The 20,286-nt window shown below is 49.5% G+C and overlaps 5 protein-coding genes across 5 annotated transcripts; 2 read left to right on the forward strand and 3 right to left on the reverse strand.

Moving 5' to 3' along the window:
* Positions 1 to 810: 810 nt before the first annotated feature.
* sidJ (putative siderophore biosynthesis lipase/esterase) lies at positions 811 to 1,934 on the reverse strand (the record flags this gene model as incomplete). The annotated part of the gene is made up of 2 exons (XM_032089826.1): positions 811 to 1,818; positions 1,881 to 1,934. The coding sequence occupies 2 exons, from the start codon at positions 1,932 to 1,934 to the stop codon at positions 811 to 813; spliced, it is 1,062 nt and encodes a 353-aa protein (XP_031946008.1).
* A 2,788-nt stretch (positions 1,935 to 4,722) lies between these two features.
* On the reverse strand, positions 4,723 to 6,132 carry BDV37DRAFT_268308 (GNAT family N-acetyltransferase; the record flags this gene model as incomplete). The annotated part of the gene is made up of 2 exons (XM_032084158.1): positions 4,723 to 5,094; positions 5,149 to 6,132. 2 exons carry the CDS (start codon positions 6,130 to 6,132, stop codon positions 4,723 to 4,725), a joined length of 1,356 nt encoding a protein of 451 aa, XP_031946009.1.
* Positions 6,133 to 6,490: 358 nt separating this feature from the next.
* sidH (enoyl-CoA hydratase/isomerase family protein) lies at positions 6,491 to 7,464 on the forward strand (the record flags this gene model as incomplete). Its single annotated transcript, XM_032089827.1, has 2 exons — positions 6,491 to 6,719; positions 6,789 to 7,464. The coding sequence occupies 2 exons, from the start codon at positions 6,491 to 6,493 to the stop codon at positions 7,373 to 7,375; spliced, it is 816 nt and encodes a 271-aa protein (XP_031946010.1). The 3' UTR covers positions 7,376 to 7,464.
* Positions 7,465 to 8,736: 1,272 nt separating this feature from the next.
* On the forward strand, positions 8,737 to 15,134 carry sidD (nonribosomal peptide synthase SidD; the record flags this gene model as incomplete). The annotated part of the gene is made up of 3 exons (XM_032086133.1): positions 8,737 to 9,195; positions 9,249 to 15,032; positions 15,093 to 15,134. 3 exons carry the CDS (start codon positions 8,737 to 8,739, stop codon positions 15,132 to 15,134), a joined length of 6,285 nt encoding a protein of 2,094 aa, XP_031946011.1.
* A 777-nt stretch (positions 15,135 to 15,911) lies between these two features.
* BDV37DRAFT_295277 (ABC transporter ATP-binding protein) lies at positions 15,912 to 20,013 on the reverse strand (the record flags this gene model as incomplete). Its single annotated transcript, XM_032089828.1, has 1 exon — positions 15,912 to 20,013. Exon 1 carries the CDS (start codon positions 19,893 to 19,895, stop codon positions 15,912 to 15,914), a length of 3,984 nt encoding a protein of 1,327 aa, XP_031946012.1. The 5' UTR covers positions 19,896 to 20,013.
* Positions 20,014 to 20,286: the final 273 nt, after the last annotated feature.

Raw genomic sequence — 20,286 nt, forward strand, 5'->3', positions numbered from 1 at the left:
TGTTTTATTGATGTTAAGCGAGTATGGGGATATACTATGAGAATAATTTACAGCCGTAATTGAGCCAAGGCACCATTTTGTGATATGCAGAAAGGCTGAGCAGTAGTTACAAGACAGAAATGTTTACCCTTTGGAATAGCTCTCGGTATAATAATGTATTCGGTTATTGATCTCTTTTCCACAGAATAGCGACAACGAAATAGAAACTAGAAGACTGTTTGATGCCATCGAGAGCGAGAGGTTCATCCTAAATGTTTTTGTGTTGGCATGACCCCCTGAGATCTCTCTCCACTCACGTGATAGAGAAGCCGGGGACTCGGCGTTACTATTTCTCCAGATCCAGGGGAAATCACAGGCAATAAGTCTTATATTTGTCTAGTCTAGACCTGTAATATGATATAAATGACTCCTATATATCTTCTTAGTATCTTTACAAGTTAAGAATTATGTCTAGTTGAGTCAATGAATCCTAATCTCAGGCTTTCTAGAAACCATTGCGCAGCGACTCGTCAGTTTGGATGCCAGTATATATATGGTCTTCCACACCCAGATATACAGATGTGAGGCACAACTTGAGGAGTGTCATATATGCCAATACAGATGAATAGAATACCAACCCGAGCTGAACGTTCTTTCAGACGTTCGGAGACCACTATTCTGGTCCGAAAAAGCTAATAACATAGTTTTAATACTTCTGTGACGTTCTCTAAACAGTATTAGGTATCCTAACGTAGTATATCATTATCCATTTTGTTCTTAAGATAGTGTCACATATATACATTCTAGTACTTATTTGCATAGCGGTATCTTTCACGCCTTCTCAGCACCGCGCAAGTACCCCATAACCTTCTCAACTAGGAACTTCCTCGGCTCCGCTTGATCATCATTACTCAAAGCATGCGAAGCATTCGGAATGACCGCACTATGCTCCTGATCCCAGATGGGAGCCTCCCCATCCCGATCCGTCACCTTCCTCCACTTCTCCAACAACTGCTCCTTATCAACCCAGTCGGGCACCGACTGATCTGCCCCAGAAAACAAAACCATGAGCTTATGCTTCAGCAGACCTCCCTGCTTAATCAACCCAAAGGTCTTGGAAAGCTGCTCCTCACTCAAATCCGAACTAAACATATCATCCTCCCCAGGGGAATCAGGGCTATCAGGGCTAACAAGACTCAAAAGTCTGCGACAGCTGAGGGGTGTATTGGGAGGATAGCCCATAGTCCCGGTCAAATGAATTGGCAGCAATGTATCAAATCCGCTATCCTTATCTTTAGCGACGCCCTCTCTGGCAAGAGCCACAACCTTGTCATAAATCTCGCGGACTTCGCTGGGCGACTTGCCCCCAATACCCCATTTGAGCACCCACTTGATCGCCTCCCGATCCGAGACAGGGGCCTGCATAATCGCGCCGTCAAGGGCCATGCGCTTAATGTGCTCCAGCGTTGGGTCGAACGAGGGGGTAGTGGTATGTGGGTTTGGCCGGGAAAGATAGTGCACCACGCACTGGCTACCCGTCGAATGGCCCATGAGGACGACCTTTCCGTTGCCGAATTTCTCGGTCTTGTATTCTTTAATGTAGTTCAGGCATTGGGCGATTTCATTCGTGTCGCGGTCTAGATGACCGAGACCCCATGATTGGTATGAGGATGTGAGATTCAGGGTGAAGAGGGACCATTCTGTTGGCTGGAGGGCGTGCGCGAGGTCCGCCATGTAGGATGTTGTTGCGAGGCCATCGCCTAGACCGCCGACGAAGAGGAGACTGTGTGGTTTTCTGACGGTGGAGGTTGTGTATTCGAATGTGACGAGGGTTTCAGTCTGGCATGGCATTCACCAAGTCAGCTAGATTCAATGTGTGTATCTGGTGAAGGGGAACTCACATAATGATGCAGGATTCCGGGGAGACCGCCCTTTGGCCAGAATTTGGAGTACATGGTGACTAGATAAGCTGATGCGGGATCCTGATGTCACTTGTTTTGCTTAGTTGATCGAACTCTTGCCAAGCTAGTAGGTCGTCCTTCGTGTGTAGCTTTCGTGAACTAGGATTGAGTTAAGAAGTTCGTTGCAACGGTTCGTTTTCTGCAGGAAGGTGGAATTTCCGAGATCGGATCTATGTGCTTCTGTTTGCGCTTCTTGTCGGCGTTGGGATGCTGTGGATATCTTCATGAGATGGTTCGACTCCAAACGAAAGACCCACACCGGTTCGGGCTGCGATGATAATTATCGGAACCGAAGCGACCGATGGACCCAGAATAGCAGAGTCCGGACACGAGCTGCAGGGCGTGAATGAGAAAAACAAGTATTCTTGGCACATTGCTCAGAACCAAGGACGTATCTTTGGTATTACGCCGTGTACGATGTATTTGGGTGAGCATTATGTCCTGGTAACGGTCAAGTGGGGCATAAGATTCCGCCAAACACAAGCTAACAGGCTGTGAAGCCAATTAGGGGTAGACCATCCGAATACTGGTACGCTAACAAATTAGATCAGATTAGATATTCTGGTGGGAGTTGGAATCAGATTAGATTGCCCTTCGGCCGGAGTCCCAATTCGGGCTGTAGACCCAAGGTTAGCAACGATGAGCTCACCTTTTGCGACGCTGCTGGTCGTGAGGGAATTAATAGTGAATCCAATACTTCGAAGAGTGGTTTCTCTTTTTGTTGAGGACTAACACACCACTACGACGCCTGCTGCTAGGACCAGTCGATCACATAGTCGGAAATAATGCCATGGGTGCTTCAACATGCGCTCAGTCCTTCGTATATGCAGCCTGGATGCATACCAGTTTACGATAGGAGCATAGATCCCACCTTCGCATATCTTATCAGCGGCATATCCCGACATGCTAATGAAACTGGAGCGGATGACGCATATATTCACATCGTGCATGAATTACCCCTCAGAAACATGGGACGAAAAATCGCCGGGCTGCCAAAGTACAGTTCCATCTTAAACGTAGATATATGACCTGGAATGGTGTTGCATGTTCCAAGAGTCTTAGTCACTCACTGAGCTCGTTGGGCACTCAATATACTAGAAATTAATGTGGCGATATATCTGGAGTACCCCCCACCAAGCGGCTTCAAGTCACGGTGCATTCTGCCACCAGTCGTCTGCACATGGCATTCAACATAGGGACCGTGCATGAAGACCCATTCCCTCTGGCCTAGTGCCACATGAAAAACTCAAACCTGCAAATATATCGTAGCCTTATTTAAGCGAAGCGGTAACATAAACGAGGGACGTGTGAAGATTTCATGAAACTGAATTCCTCCAATTGTAGCACAAGACAAGCGAGCCAAGAATGTAACCAAAGCTTGCAGTAGCCACTGCCGATTCTTGGGCTTCTCAACCTCGGACTCTGTGTTCAGTTCAAAAAGCTGGTCTGACCTTGTCAAAGTGGGTCGAAGTAAAAAAACGATGTGGTGATAATATATTTTACCGTACCATACGTATAGTATCAACGATGTAAGATTGGTATTTTTTGAATTTCACCCGCAACTTGGCAAAACATCACTAGTCCCATATTCACAATTCCTTCCATGCCCAGGGCTAAGTAATATCCCCTACCATGGTCTCTACTCTGGCACCCAAGACTTGTTACCTAATGGTCAGGTGAGCGATTTTATCAGATCAAGCTAACCCACCATAACATGTAGCAACTCCAGTCACAACAGTAAAAACCGGTCCACAACAAGTTCTCCCGCTAAATCACGGATCAGATAAATTCTGCTCCCAATACCCACCACACCGAACCAAAACAGGATTCGGGAAATCGGAGCTCTGGTCGGAAAGTCCCGCTCGTCAATCATTCTCTCGATGAGGGAATAAAAACCGGGATGAAAGTCGGTGGGTATTTGGGGTCGAATGTTTGTACTAGAGCAGTCTAGAGTCTCGCCAAGGGCCATTTGTTTCAAACTCGGGAGTAGATTCGGAGGCCGATGCTCCATTGGTCTTAGTTTATCTGATAAAATTATCTGATTAGATTGATAGGCTGCACAATGTTCCGATTGGTGGCCTTGGCGGGTGTAACCTGCAACTTGGCATTTTAGGTTTTTCATGTCATTTTGTTATTTTCCTTTTCTCTCTCGCAAGGGACCGGAAGTTAGTTCGCTTCCGCCCGTACACCGGAGTTCCTACCGGTAAGGCAGGGTAACTGCACTCCGGTAACGTTGCTGGATTGACAGCTGGCCCACAGATACCCGTTGGTTTGGTACACGTGGTGTTAACTGTTGCCCTATCCAAAGCAGTAATTGATTTACTGCGTTTGCCCTGGTAGCTGGATTCCTATTTCGAATAACAAAGCCGAGTACAGAAGAACTCTAGACGTTCGTATATAGAAAACTCTGACCTCTCGCTTATCGATCCACTAGGTCCTGGCCAAGACAAGACTCTGCCAACTTAGCTTGTATCGGCTGCGATATCGTCGGATTGTTCCGCTAATTTTCGTGAGGGGTGCATTCAACTTTCTAACCGAATATGTGTTTAATTCATCCTTATCTGATTTTGCCGAACCGCGGTATAGGTACTTGCTGTTGTTTGGGTATCGTCACGATGCATTCAGTAAAAAAGTATAGTCCTTACAGTTTCCGTTCAATATTACAGCAATAGACCAAGGCATAGACCGACGAGACATGGTAGCATGAGAAAGAAATCCATAGAGCATATATACATATCATCAATTATACATGACTTTTTTCGATTTCAATATGGGTCTAAACCTAAAGCTTCGCGTCAAAAGCCATGCGATCCGAGCTCTCCAACGGCCTCTCCCGTCCATCCCAGAAAAGAGGACACAATTGGAACCACTTCTCACGACTGCAATGCACATGAACAGATCGCTTATGACCGAGGTCAACGTACTTCTGAATCGTTAATCCCTGTGCATTCTCGTATGAAAGAACGGTCGTATTCGTCGCCTTCGGCTCGCCGACCACGGCCTGCGTGCGCGGCTCATCGAGGAATATGTAGTGGATTAAACTTCCCCACCATGCGTTCACGCGGTATGCGCCGCGGACACTGTGTTCGCCGACGAGGGAGTGGCGACCGCGGTCGTAGTCCGCGGCATCGTAGTGAGCGCCGTAATGATCTTCCTGTTGGGGTGTTAGAATTAGGTATAGAGTGTATCACGGATGGTGGAGACGTGCCTTAGCCCAGTAAACTTCAAAGTATGAGAATTTGAAGTCGTCGAACCGACCGAATAAGCACAGGACGTGCTTATCTTCGTGCAGACGGCGCAGGTATTCGCGATGTTCATCTAGGGTGCCAGTCTCGTTCCAACCCTTTGCGACGCGTGGGTCGTTTTGCCATTTGTTGAATAGTCGCAGGTGCTCCTCGTTCTGCCAATCAACTGCCATGAGGGAGAAATGCTTGTCCAGATGTGGGATGTAACGACTGTACACCAAGGACCCCGGTGTTGGCTTTGTGGGACGAATAGGATGACGAGCGTAAATGCGCTCCTCGGGGAATTTCATCGAGAACTCATAGTTCTGCGCGAGCGCCGGATACTGACTGACGGATTTCCGGAGGAGGCCGTGGATGCCCTGGTCAACGGCCCAGATGGGTCGGGGACCGAGTGGTGAGGCGGCACCTTGCCAGAAGGCGGAGCGGAGAAGGACGAGGGTGTTGACGTCGGAGGACTTGTTTTCGTTACCGAAGGGGACTCGGCGGGAAGGGAAGGGGACTGTCAGACCAGTGCGAATGCATTCATCGCGGATGATGTCGCTACCGCATCCGATAAGATCTAGACGCAGAATCTCGTATTGGGGATGTGTTAGAAAGGTTGCATGGATGACGTTCCAGATCTGGCCGAGAGTCGGTGCCTCAGGGCTTGTCCACTGGAATGAGATTCCTGGGGCTCTGCGGGTTCGCGCCCACGGACTGTTGTCATTGTCGGGTATTTCCTTGGCAGATTCGTCGTAGGATACATCTGTGTAAGTGAGGGAGCTGTTGTGTAGTGGCTCCGGCAGTGGCTGTCCAGCGGCAGAGTCATGCAATTGGAGCTGAAGCACTCGTGGTGTAGATTCAGAGACAACGTGAATTTTGTAGCTGGTGAGGTATGGATGAGGAAGTTTCACCCAAGGATATGGTGGGTTACCCTTTGGCGTAGACTCTGCGAGGGACATGCTCATTTTTGCGGGAATGTGGAGGTTGCTCTGGATCAGATATGAGAGCAATTGAGTATTGATAATGAGAACAGTGAATTCTGAAAGCGCAAGGATCTCGGCCTGGTATATATAAGACAGAGAGATAACTCCGAGGCCCAGCAATGGTTAAGTGGAGAAAGTTTACACTGTACTGAATGCCGAGCACCAAGAAATCCGGATCTTTGGCTCGAATCCTGCATTGGTCCATGTGAAGCTAGGCGAGCTATTATTTCTGTACTCTATCGGGTTCCTTTACTTAAAACGTGGTAAAGCCACTCGCCACGAACACTCCGTACTTCCTCTTCCCCGCGCCGAGATATACTCGCTTATAGATTAATACACAATGTCGACAGACATGCAGCATCCACCCGTCCAAGGCTGTCTGGTCTCATTTCCTGCTCCAAACATTCTCCTTCTGACACTCAACCGGCCAAAGCAACGCAATTCCATACCGCTTGCTACGAGCGCTGAGATACAACGACTATGGGAGTGGTTCGATCAAGAGCCTACCCTCCAGGTGGCAATAATAACAGGAACGGGAGAGTCTTTTTGCGCCGGAGCTGATCTCAAAGGTACCAGTTCCTTTACACTTCATCTCTAGTTACCTTGTTGTAGCTCATCCCTCTAACCTCGTCCTACAGAATGGAACGAACTTAATGCGCGCGGTGAAACAAACGAGATGACAGCGCCCGGACTGGCCGGGCTTCCTCGCCGGCGGGGAGGAAAGCCAATTATCGCCGCCGTCAACGGATACTGTCTAGGGGGCGGATTCGAGATGATAGTCAACTGTGATATTGTCGTCGCCAGTGAGAGAGCTACCTTCGGGCTTCCCGAAGTACAGCGAGGAATTGCAGCTGTTGCAGGCTCTCTGCCTCGGTTGGTTCGGGTGCTGGGCAAACAGCGAGCCGCGGAGATTGCGCTGAGTGGTCTGACTTTCCCTGCATCACAACTAGAGCGTTGGGGGCTGGTGAATCGCGTGGTGGAGCATGGTCAGCTAGTAGCCACGGCAGTGGAGATCGCAAGCGCCATCGCGAAGAATAGTCCGGACAGCATCCGCGTTACGATGGAGGGGCTTCATTACGCGTGGGAGATTGCCAGTGTGGAAGAAGGTAGTACCGCCTTGGTAGACCGGTGGTACCCCAAGCTCATGGCTGGGGAAAATTTTCACGAAGGCGTTAGAGCATTCGTGGAGAAACGGAAACCGAAGTGGAGGGCTTCTAACTTGTAATCTACCAAGGACTAAAATGGTGATTGATAGGGAATCTCTCGCCTAAGTGTTCCGAGCAAGATTGGATCAATACAGCCAAGAGCGCCACCAAGACCGCGATACATTAATTTAATATACCAAGAATCCACTAAGTCTGGCGGGGCATTCCTTGTATCAATCAATCAATCAGTATGCCATGGCCCGTAGAGGACTTGGCGGCTCTCAAAAACGAAAAAGGAGAAATAAATCAACAATTGTTGCTACTAGCCATCTGTCGATATGCCTCCTTGGGAGTTTTTGATATACTAAATGGGTCCAGGGTCCTGCAGAGATCATGTGCTATATTTAACATGACATGGTTGATCCAGCTCCCTACAGAGTACTGATCAGCTGGAGAGCCTTCTCTTGGCGTCGTTCGTGCTTTCGCTGTACCGAACAATCTATGTTTACATCAAGCGTACCCTAGAAATCTTACCAGATACTAGGGTATTTCCGGTGGGTCAGGCCACGTTTTGTGGTCATAAAATCGCGTATCAATTGTATCTTTGCGTCTTGGCCCGCGTAATAGCCGACTTATCAAAAATCAACACAAAGAAAAGGAAAGAAAAGTGGAACACGAAGACTTCCTTCAAAGTCCATTGCTCTTAACCTTTCTCCGTTACTAGTGTATAATTGATGCACAATTTTCAGCGGCTATGACGGTTATCATTTCCCGCCTATCCTGTAAGTATTATGGATCAGGTGATGCAGGAACCCCTAATTCCCACGCCTGTGTCAGATCCTCAGCTCCATCACGATCCGACGAATGAAAAAAAAAAAGAAAAAAAGAAAGAAAGAAAGAAAAAGAAAAGAAATATTAATGATGATAATAGTAATATAAAATAAGAACTGAAAATAACGCTCTGTAACTTATTTTGTCGCCCCCATACATACATACCATATTTTTGTACTGGACATGCGTACTATACCTGAACAGCATTGGTTGGGACCTGACACCTCTTCCGCTGCGCAATTACGGGTCCCATCCGTTCATCGGACACACGGATACGGAGTACATACACACACTCTGCTCGACTTGCTTCCAAGAAACATGTGGGCATCTGACGAGCCCACATCCTCTAGCCATGGCGATCTCGGTCAGACTATGCAGAGGCCCTGCAGATACGGAGTTATTCAGGTTACTTTCCGGCTCGTCTGTCGGTGGAGGGCAATGGTAGCACAACCTTGGTTGCTTAGTTATATAACTTGCGCCTTACCACTTCAGTGCGGTCCGACTAGTCCAAAGCTCTAGCAAATTGAACGGCCGGCCGAGGTCCAACCCCTCCTCCTACCCTTATACCCCGCCAAGAATTCAAGTCCAGGTAGTCTGGACTGCCGGGAGAATGGCGATACAGGTTGATGGTACACACGATCAAAGCCAGCACGGGAATGGATCTGTTGACATATCGTCTGCGGGTCAGGCTGATGGCGATGGCTTCACATCTTTCGAGGTCGCCGGCCTTGCAGCCGACGAGCCCACCACTCCCACTGGCATGAGGGAGGAAGTTTTGCTTATATCATGGCTTATCGTGCTCTTACGAACCCGCGAAGGGGGCCATATCCGATATGACTGGGCGTACAAGGGTCGAGAATGTGGGGCCGAACAGGAGCCAGTGAAGGCATATCTATCGATGGGAGAACTGGCGATAGGATTGCAAGATAGTGTCGGTCAGGCCACAGCAACAATTTCTCAGTATATCAAGACCGTCTCATCAAGTACGGAAGAAACCGCGTCCAACACCGCCTCGCTCCTACTGAGTACGGGTTCCCTGTCGCAAAGCTCAGACGATGTGAAAGAAGATGTGAGTGACAAAGTCTACGTCGGATGTCAAGTAACTGACCGGTACGGAAAAAGGGCACAATTCACCTTGAGATACGCTTTGAGAATGGCCAACTCGCGATCCGCCCAGCTTGGCGCTCCGAAACGATGTTAGAATTCACAGTCACGCAACACGTCAAGTCGCTGGCCGACACCATCAAGGTGTGTCTGTCGAATCCTGATGCGTCCATTGAAACCTGCCTTCGGCCAACCGCGAGTGATTTGGATGCGATATGGGGGTGGAATCATGAGCTCCCTCCCTCATACAACTTCTGCATGCACGATGTAATTTCCGAACAATCCCTTAGATTCCCAGACAAGGTCGCGATCTCATCATGGGATGGTGAGTTGACGTATGGCCAAATCGAACAATATTCGACCTTTGTGGCTGGCTCATTAAGGAAAATGGGTGTGGAGGTGCATGACTTCATCCCGGTTTGCTTTGAGAAATCAAGATGGACAATCGTCGCCGTACTTGCGGTGATGAAGGCAGGAGGAACTTTGGTGATGATGGACCCAACACTTCCGCTTGCTCGTCTTCAGAACATGGCAAAACAAGTTGGTGCGAAGGCCATGGTATCGTCCCGCAGCCAGCATGAGCTGGCAACAACTATCATGCCAGACGGAAAGCATATCCTTGTGGAAGCAGACGCATTTGCGCACCTATCAAATTCGGAACCCCTTCCACAATTGCCGGCAGTCCCGTCATCTGCCCTAATGTACATAATCTTCACTTCTGGAAGCACGGGTACACCCAAGGGTGTCAAGATCTCTCACGAAGCATATACAAGCAGCGCGTTCCCACGAGCGAAGGCTGTTGGTTATACGGAGGAGTCCAGGGTTCTCGATTTTGCATCCTACGCTTTCGATGTTAGTATCGACAGCATGCTTTTGACTTTGGCAAACGGCGGTTGCCTTTGCATTCCCTCCGATGAAGATCGACTGAACGATATTAATGAAGTCATACGAAAAATGAAAATCAACTACGCAGGTATAACTCCGTCTGTGGCCCGAATTCTGGAGCCAGATGTGATAGCATCGCTGAGTGCATTGGGTCTGGGAGGAGAGGCAGCGGCGGCGACGGATGTGACACGCTGGGGTCAAGACACTAGGATTGTCATAGGTTACGGCCCCTGTGAGTGCACGATTGGATGTACGGTGAACAGCGATACTGCTACCGGTAGAGACTATATCTCTATTGGGACAGGAAACGGCGCAGCCATCTGGATTGCTGACCCTAATGACCACAATGTGCTAATGCCCGTCGGCGCTGTGGGTGAGCTACTTGTTGAGGGCCCAATTGTAGGGCAGGGCTACTTAAATGATCTAGAAAAAACTGCAGCCGCTTTCATCCACGACCCAACCTGGCTTGTTGCTGGCCACAATGGCTATGCTGGCCGCTCGGGGCGTCTGTACAAGACTGGAGACCTTGGAAGATATGATCCAGATGGTTCTGGGGGTATTGTCTTCGCTGGGCGAAAAGACACACAAGTCAAGCTGCGCGGACAACGTGTCGAGCTAGGTGAAATCGAGAGCCAACTTAACGCCAGACTAACCGCAGAAATCACTGTAATTGCGGAAGTGATTAAGCCTCAGTCTTCTGGGGGCCAGCCCACGTTGGTGGCATTCCTTGCGTCCCAGTCTACAAAGAAGAATGGGGAGACTGAGCTAAAGTCGGCAGAGCTATCCGACGACCTGCGTAAAACGCTGTCAAAAGCTGATGCAGAAATCGCAAAGGTTTTGCCGCGTTATATGGTGCCAAACGCATATATCCCGGTCAATTACATCCCTGTCTTAATTTCGGGAAAGACGGACCGCAAACGGCTTCGTGAATTCGGTGCCACGGTAGATTTACAACAGCTGGATCAAGGCACAAACAGCGAGCTTGCACGGGAGTTGACGGACCTTGAGCAACGGTTGCGCCAAGGTTGGGGCCAAGTATTGAAATTGGATTGCGAAGGTATTCGACCTGACGATAATTTCTTCGCACTCGGTGGTGACTCCCTGGCGGCCATGAGGCTTGTGTCTGTCTGCAGAGCGGACGGTCTCGATCTCAGTGTCACCGGCACCTTTGGCCACCCTACACTTTCAGCGATGGCCAGCGTCGTCAGTATTATCGACTCGAAGGTGAAGACAGAAACACCGGCATTTTCAATGATCACCCAGGCTGTAGAGAACGCCCGTCGGGAAGCATCAGAAGCCTGCGGGTCAGATCCTGCATCCGTTGAAGACATCTACCCTTGTACTCCCACGCAAGAGTCGCTTTTCACCTTCTCGCTGAAGTCAGTCAAGCCATACATCGCCCAGAGAGTCGCTCGAATTCCCTCGCACATCAGTTCCGATGCTTGGAAGAAGGCATGGAGCGAGGTTGTAGCAGCAAGCCCCATCCTGCGCACTCGCGTGGCCCAGCTGCAGGAACGTGGTCTTCAGCAGATCGTACTGAAGGAAACTATCTCCTGGAGGTCTTCGACCGATCTTAATCAGTACCTAGAGGCTGATCGGAACGAGAGAATGAATCTTGGAGAAAGCCTAGCTCGATACGCCATAATTAGCGATCCACAGACTGAGACGAGGTACATGGTCTGGACGATTCATCACGTGGTCTACGACGGGTGGTCAGAGCCAGTAATTCTCAAGAATGTCAGTGACGCCTTGCAAGGACAGCCGGTTGAAACCCAGGCACAGATCAGAGACTTCGTCAAATGGGTCCGAGATACAGATGAAGTTGCTATGCAGGACTTCTGGCAACGAGAATTAAAAGGCGCAGTCGGACCTCAGTTCCCCCGGTTACCCACGAGAGACTACTTGCCAGTTCCGGACGCTATGGTCGAACGTCAGATACCGCTTGATACAGGTTCCGGTTGGCCTTTCACATTGGCAACACTTATTCGCGGTGCTTGGGCCCTAGTGGCATCACAGTATACAGGGAGCGACGACGTTGTGTTCGGCGAAACGCTCACGGGGCGAGACATTTCGTTGCCAGGAGTGGAAAGCATTGTGGGTCCATTGATTGCAACAGTACCTATCCGCGTACGTGTCCCTCGAACAAGTTCCGTAGAATCTTATTTGCAGACTGTGCAACAAAGTGTTGTGGCCCGTACTCCATATCAGCATATGGGAATGCAAAACATTCGGAAGGTCAGCCAAGACGCGCAACATGCATGTGAAGCTGGTACAGGTTTGGTCATCCAGCCAGAGCCGGAGTATGTGGGCAGCGAACTGGGTTTTGAGCTTGGAGATGTCGTACGGGAAGCGCTGCACTTCAATCCATATCCCCTCATGTTAGGCTGTGGTATCCGAAAGGGTGGTTTCAGAATATGCGCAAATTTCGATAGCTCCCTGGTGGAGATCCCACAAATGGAGCGAATCCTCGCGCAGCTCGAAGCGGCTTGCTTGCAGCTGACGAAAGGTCTCTCTAGAAGGATCAACGAAATATCCTGTCTGCCTGAGGCGGAACTGGATCAGATCTGGCAATGGAACCAGGTTGCCCCGTTGTCCTTGGACGAATTATCGGGAAGGCTTCGAGCAAATGCGAACATCAAGCCAGGATCAGTTTACCCTCCTACGGTGGTTCCCTGGGTGTGCGACCCGCGGAACCCGTCGTTGTTATCGCCAATTGGCTGTGTGGGCGAGCTCTGGCTTGAAGGCGCTTTCCTTTCAGGAGATGCCATTGATTCGCCCTCCTGGCTCCTGGCTGGCAGCCCTAATTTCAAAGGCCGGGCGGGAAGAGCGCAGCCGACCGGAGACATGGTTAATTTACAAGAGGACAGAAGCTTAATATTTGTTGGTAGAAAGGAGGATATTGTGCCAGTTCAAGGGCATGCGGTGGATATCGCCGATGTCGAGTCTCACTTTGCAAAATACCTCCCACCACATGTCCGGGCTGCGGCTGCCGTCTTCCAACCATCTTCAGACGACGCCAACTCTGTGACAGAACAAGAGCTGGCCATATTCATAGAGCAACAGCCCTCTGACGAAGACAGTGTTGAGCTCCTATCAGCGAAGTATGACATCGCTTGTGAGGCTTCAGACACCCAAGACCTCTCAACGTCTATTCGTGCCACAATTCCCGCCAGTCTTACCATTGCACTAAAGCGACTCAGAAAGTTTATGCAAGACTCCCTTCCATCATACATGGTCCCCTCTGCCTATGTCGTCCTTGACAAATTGCCCACTGAGATGGGTGAAGTCAATCACGCCTTGCTCAAACAGCTAGCCTCCAATATTCCAAAACACGTACTCATCCAGCTTCGTGAAGCCTTCCAGCAGGCCTGGACGAAGAACCTAGGGCAAACTAATATGTCCCTCCCCGAAAGTATCCTGCGGTCCGCCTGGGCAAAGATACTAGGAATCAGTCCCGAGAAGATTGATGTCGATGATAACTTTTTCCGCATGGGCGGTGACTCTGTTCTAGCGATGAAACTGGTCTCTAGCCTTCGTGCGCAGGGGCACAGTTTGTCAGTGGCCGACATCTTCCAACACATGCGTCTTGGCGATGCAGCTAAAGTATTGAAACTGGGCCAGGTATCGCAACAGAAAGCCCAGCCTTACAAGGCTTTCTCAACTCTAGGCCGTGTGGATGTAGAGCAGTTCGTGTCCGAAATTGTCCGGCCGAAACTTGCTGATGTTACGTGGTCTATCCAAGATGTATCTCCGGTGACAGACTCCCAAGCACTCGACGTTAGAGCTACCATCCAGGGGCCGCGCACTTCGATACAATATACCATGTTGTACCTGGACCAGAGCATCGATCGAGAGCAATTGTTCCGCGCCTGCAACGACCTGGTCAAGACGCACGACATTCTGCGCACTGTCTTTATCGAACACGAATCTACCTTCTTCCAGGTTGTTTTGGATGAGTTGGTCGTTCCGGTAGCCATGCACCGGGCTGATAAGGATCTTGACCAATACATCAAGGATCTTTGCACATCACACACAGAATCCTTCCACATAGGGTCGTCCTTTTTCAAGTTGCTCCATGTCGAGGGCGGCGATGGCCAAGAATGCCTCATCCTAGGTCTTTCACACGCTCAGTATGACGGAATGTCTCTGCCTAGGCTGCTACAAGATCTGGAAACTTTGTACACTGGAGGAAAGATCGTCGACTTCGAGCCTTTTTCAGCATACATTGCACGGATTTCCGATGAAGGTGTCCAAACCAAAGCAATCAACTACTGGCGCAACCTTCTGGAAGGGTCATCCCTGTCTGTTCTAGAGGGAACGTCAGTGCAGGCCACCGACAAAGCCATATTCCAAACTAAACCCGTTGATGTCTCCCAGCCTCTTGACCTCGAAGAGGTCACGACCGCGAACTTACTCACTGCGGCCTGGGCACTGGTGCTGGCACGCCGTCTCCAACAGCCAGATGTGACATTTGGTGGCGTCACTTCAGGCCGAAACATTGACCTCACAAATGTGGAAAATGTTATGGGTCCCTGCTACCAGCTAACCCCCATCAGAGTCGCGTTCCAGTCACAGTGGACCGCGATGGATCTACTGCGATTTGTTCAGAGGCAAAGCGCCGAATCTGCTGCTCATGACTTCCTAGGATTCAATAATATCTCCAAGCAATGCACAAAATGGTCATCAGAAGCAACATGCTTCGACTCTCTCGTCCATCATCAGGACTGGGATGACTTTGACACCATGCCTTTTGCCGGGGGAACTTGTAAGGTTGATATCCTGAACCCGGATGGGGATGCCCCTTATCCTTTGAAGGTTGTTTCATTTGTCCGTGGAGGGCAATTGAATGTCGGAGTCGCTGGAAGTGAAAGGGATTCGGCGTTCGTGAACGCAGCCCTTGATGAGTTGGCTGCCACGGTCAAGGAACTGGCGACGCGTCGGTCGGAGCACGTGTTGCTTGATGGTCACATGTTCTAGGCCCGAGATTGGTCAAAGTCGCTCACATTGAGTCGTGGATAACAATTTCATTCTGATCTTCTTGCGTTTATTTCTCCTAGGAGTTCATTGTCTTCTATTTGTTATATCCTACTAGTATATTAGTTATTAGAAATGTCGACTACAATTTTAAAACAAATATTCTTGGTTGGTGTCTACCCTACAGTCACGGGACTTTGGCTTGCAACCACTTTAGACGAACTTGTATAAGTGAAAGTTGATTGAAAGAAAACATCGGGGAATAGGTATAGATCTGTGACTCAAGTTTAATCGCAGTTACTACTATCGTTGTGTTTTGCTTATCCTCGAAGCATAAGGAATCCTATTGGCAAAGATATATTGTTCTCAAAGCCCTAAGGTCTACATGCTTGTCAGATAGGAATATATATTCTCAAACACGATCGTCCGTCATGGATGTGAACAATTTCGATATTTAGATTTGTACTACCCATATTGGATAGTGAATGAATATAAGGATTACGTAGATACGCTCTGATTGATCATTTCTGTGAGTTGCTTTGGGTTCAACTGTGAAGCGAAATGAGGCAAGTTCAAGATTTTACCGTTGCCAAGCTATCGCTGGACAAGGACGATGAAGACTATGTTGTATTTGTCACTTATTATCTTGCATAGTATAAAAACCATAAGTTGAATATTATCATATATAGAGTCAGAAAAGAAACAGCGCTATTACAAATATGTACGAAGTCTATCAGGGGAATATATAAAAAACAGTCTTGCAGATGTGCAACCAAAATGTTCCAAAAACCGCAATAAAGGATTACCCGACGAAACACGCGATCACGTGGCCACTGTTTGATGCATCACGTTTGCTCTATAGCTGTCCGACCTTTCAAGCAACTCATCGTGCGATCCACGATCAACGCATTTACCCCCCTCGATCAAGAAGATGATATCTGCTGCTCTAATTGTATGGAGGCGATGGGCGATGGCAATGACAGTAATACCCTTTGCGGCCTTTTCGAGCCCGTCTTGCAGTAGCTTCTCCGATTCAGCGTCCAAAGCGCTGGTCGATTCATCGAGAATCAGCAGTTTAGGCTTCCGAACGAGGGCCCGAGCAATAGACAATCTCTGCTTCTGACCTCCCGAGAACTGGCTACCATTGGGCCCGCAAAGAGTCTTGTAGCCCTCTGGCAGCGCTTCGATAACGTCGTGGATGTTGGCAAGCTTGCACGCCTCTTTGATTTCCTCGATAGTTGCTTCATGTCCTGGCCTAGCACCAAGCCCGATGTTGAACTCAATACTACCCTCAAAAAGCACGCTTTCTTGCGGTACTAGAGCGATCGAGTCACGGAAGTCAACACCACGGTGCTTGGTAACGTCGACACCATCGATCACGATGGATCCGGTTTCGGGCGTGTACAACCGTTCCACCAGCGAAATGATGGTTGATTTACCGGCACCACTTGGTCCGACGAGGGCACAGAATTGCCCAGGACGAATATCGACGTCCAAGCCGTTTAGCACCTTTACATCCGGCCGAGCGGGGTATGCGAAATGGATATTTCGGAGTTGCACGCTCGAGGCCTGGTTGTTGCCAGACACGTACGCTGACTTCGTTTCAGCTGTCTCAAGGTCTTTCTCCTCGGAAGAAGAGATAGCAGGTGAACGGGATGGTACGCGTCCTTGCATTTTGTCCGACCCAATCTCGATCAGACCCAAGATTCTTGCCATCGCCGCTCGGGCGGCGGAAAGCTCCGGTGCAAGGGCAAACATCTGACTCCAGAGCAATGCGCTGACCAGGAGCGAGAATACTACAATCAGGAACTGTGTTTGCGTGTAGTTGCCATTGATGATCTGTTTAGAACCCCACCAATAAGCCAACGCATTGACACAGTTACCTAGAAAGTATGTCATTGCCTGCCAAAGACTTGCATGAAGAGTGACTTGGAATGTCTCCTTGCGGGGTCCTTTTAGTGATCGTCGGTAAGTCCTCAAAGTGTCCTCTTCAAGGGATAAGGATGCAATTGTTTTGATCGACGTGACTGCCTCTACACCAATATCGACTGACTTGGTGTATGCGTTCTCGTGGCGTTCCTCGAATTTGCCAAGTACGTGAAGTTCCATAAGACCGGCTCCAAGAAGGAGTGGTACCAAAGCCAGGCAAACCAATGCGATTCTCCAGGCGATAATATGGGTCAAAATGATTGCTGCAACAAGGTTAACGGAGATAGAGAACAATGTTCCAATGACGGAGCCGCTCAGTCCCGCCAAGGCGTTACCGTCTCGAGTAATATATGAGAGGAGCAAGGCGGGTGATCGACCGTTAGATTGGTGCCACTGGAGATCTTGCTCAAACAGTGAGCGGAATGACAAGACTCTGACTGTGAAGACGATTTTCTCCGATACCCAGCCAAACCCGGTCCAGCTAACCAGGTTCGCGAAAAATTCAATAATGGCAAGTACGAAGAACATGAGTCCGAAGAAGTTTCCGGCACTCCGAATATAGCTCTCACTGTGACAGGGATTCAGACTTCCAACGGTGTTTCCGAAAATCACGGCTTCGCCAGAGAAGGCGCCGCCGACAATGCTGGAACCTAGAAGTGCGAGGAAAATGAAAAGTAGATGTGGTCTCAGTGTTGGCGCATACCCGCGCAGTAGCGCCCACAGAGATTTCTTGGGAGTCTCTGGCTCTTCTTCCTCTGCAGCAGGTTCAGCAGGCTCGGGGACTGGAGATGCACTTGCTGAGACTTCTTTTTTCTCGGCGGCTCCCATACCATAGTTGGAGACACTGCTTTCCTCGATACCAGCGTCAGATAAAGAGGCCTTGTCAGACTTCCCGATTTCATCTGCGCTAGTTGTCTTATCTTTCTTGCCGGGGGCAGATCCCAGAGTTTGCAGATTCACCAGGTCAGCGTACGCTCCTTTCTTAGCCATCAATGTCACGTGATCTCCCTGTTCAACGATATGTCCCTTGTGCATAACGATAATATTGTCGGCGCTGGTGATTGTGGACAGACGATGGGCGATTGTGATCATAGTTCTGCCACTGGCAATGTTTGAGATGGCCCGTTGAATACGCTGCTCACTCCTTGAATCGAGCGATGCTGTGGCTTCATCCAATATAAGTACCGCAGGATCCTTGATGAGGGCCCTAGCAAGGGAGACTCGTTGCTTCTGACCGCCACTGATCAGTCGCCCACTAGAACCGACAAGTGTACCGTAACCATGCTGTAATACACTGATAAAGCCATCTGCATCAGCAAGCGTCGCGGCCTTTCGCACTAGATTGACAATTTCAACAGCTTCAGAGCCTCGCTTCTCTGCTGCAGCCATAATATCCACACCTTCCCTGACTTCCGCTGCCAAATCTGCAAGGTCAGTACTTAGAAGTGTCGCCTTCAGATGAGCATGACTAGGATTGCTCGAGTTGATCAAGCCATGTGCGATGTTTTCCAAAAGTGACCGATCGAGCAGCGAGGGCTCCTGCTGCACCAAACTGAGGAAGCTTCTCAAATCACGGGTATTGACCTCACGAAGGTCGTGACCGTCAAAGAGGACCTGCCCATCCGTGGGATCATACAGCCTTGTGACCAAGCCGGCGATAGTGGACTTGCCACTTCCAGATAGACCGACAAGGGCAGTATGCTTGTTGGCTGGAATGGAGAGACTGATCTGGTCAAGCACCGTGATCTCGGGCCGGGAGGGATAAGTGAATGAGACATTTTTGAATTCGAATCCACCTTCTGCCTGTGAGAGGTGAATACCTGATTCACTGGTAGCGTCAATTTGTGGCTGGCGGTCGATGTCTGCGCGCAGCTTTTGGAACGAGGCAACAGCTGCCGTGAACAGGTGAAGGAATGGAGCTACCTGACTCAAGAGCAAGGTAGCTTCAACGAGGACGAAAATAACTGTAAATGTTGCACCAACGGTGACACCAGCCGTGTCAGTGCCTACTGAATCCGCAACACGTTTGCTGCCTTGCCAGAAGGCCAGACCATTTGCAGAATACGCGATAAAATACAGAAATCCAGATTGTATTCCCACGGCGGCAGCCTTCTTCAAGCCCTCTTGTTCTGAAGCCTTCAGAGCCTTGGAAAACTTGTCTTCCAGTCGATAACTTGCGCCAAAGGCCTGCACCACGACGGTGTTGGAGAGCGCCTCGGAGGCAATTGATGCAGCAGTCGCGGCGTAATCTGACATACGTCCAGAGTACTTCTCAATATAATGGCTCCCCACAAATGACATTATGAAGTAGGCAGGAACTAATGAAATCAGCATTGCTGCCAGCCGGTAGTCTTTGATGAAGGCTACAACATATGCCGTGATGAAAAAGGACAAGGTCGATAAGCATATTCCCACTTTCTCTGATGTGCCCGATCGAATCGCCTGGATATCACCATTGAGTCGAGATGCGAGTTCTCCCGGAGGCAGATCATCGAAGAATGAAGGTTCCTGTCGCAGCAAGTTCTCCAGATATGTTTCCCGCAGTCTCTGCGCCAGCCGAGCACCATTCAAGCTCCAGCAGGAAAGATGTATATAAATCGCAACGAATTGAGCAATGGCCAGATATACGATGATCAGGATTTTGCCGTTAATGTCATTTTGGTAATCGGCATCGGAACCAGTCGATTCGGTTTCCTCACATGTTACAGCGTTGAAGTCGTCTAGCAGTTGACCGAACAAAATAGCGATGATTGGGAAGGGTACACCAGCCGCTGCTGAAGATACTATGCCCAACAAAAGCCTGCCTATGTCAACTTTTGAAGGATTGCCGGCCAACAGGAGGCTGGGGTAGCCTGCAAGCTTCTTGCCGAGCTTCATAGTGACCTGGCGTCGACAATATCCGTTGGGCACCTTATGATTGTCGTTGTCGTGTGCTTGGATTGCAAAATTGTCGTCCGGGTCATTGATTTTTGGGGAACCCGTTCATCGACAACGCGTATGTAGGAAGGAGGAAATGGTTGAGTCACCACGGAGGAAAATGCATCCACGCGTTAAGGGGATCTCATTTTGAGTCCGAGGTCGCAAAGGAAAAGCAATCACCGAGACAAGGTGACTTTACTTCTGGTGATGCCTGAGGGCCTGAGGGGTGTCATGTCAAGTGGGACCGGCGTATCGTTACGTAAGATTATCAGATTGATAAAAATCTTAAGAGAAAATTTCAACCATGGGCCACCCCACCAGGAGTCGGACATATCCGGCATAGGAAATG

The sequence above is a fragment of the Aspergillus pseudonomiae genome (genome assembly GCF_009193645.1).
Source record: "Aspergillus pseudonomiae strain CBS 119388 unplaced genomic scaffold BDV37scaffold_5, whole genome shotgun sequence".
NCBI lineage: Eukaryota > Fungi > Ascomycota > Eurotiomycetes > Eurotiales > Aspergillaceae > Aspergillus > Aspergillus pseudonomiae.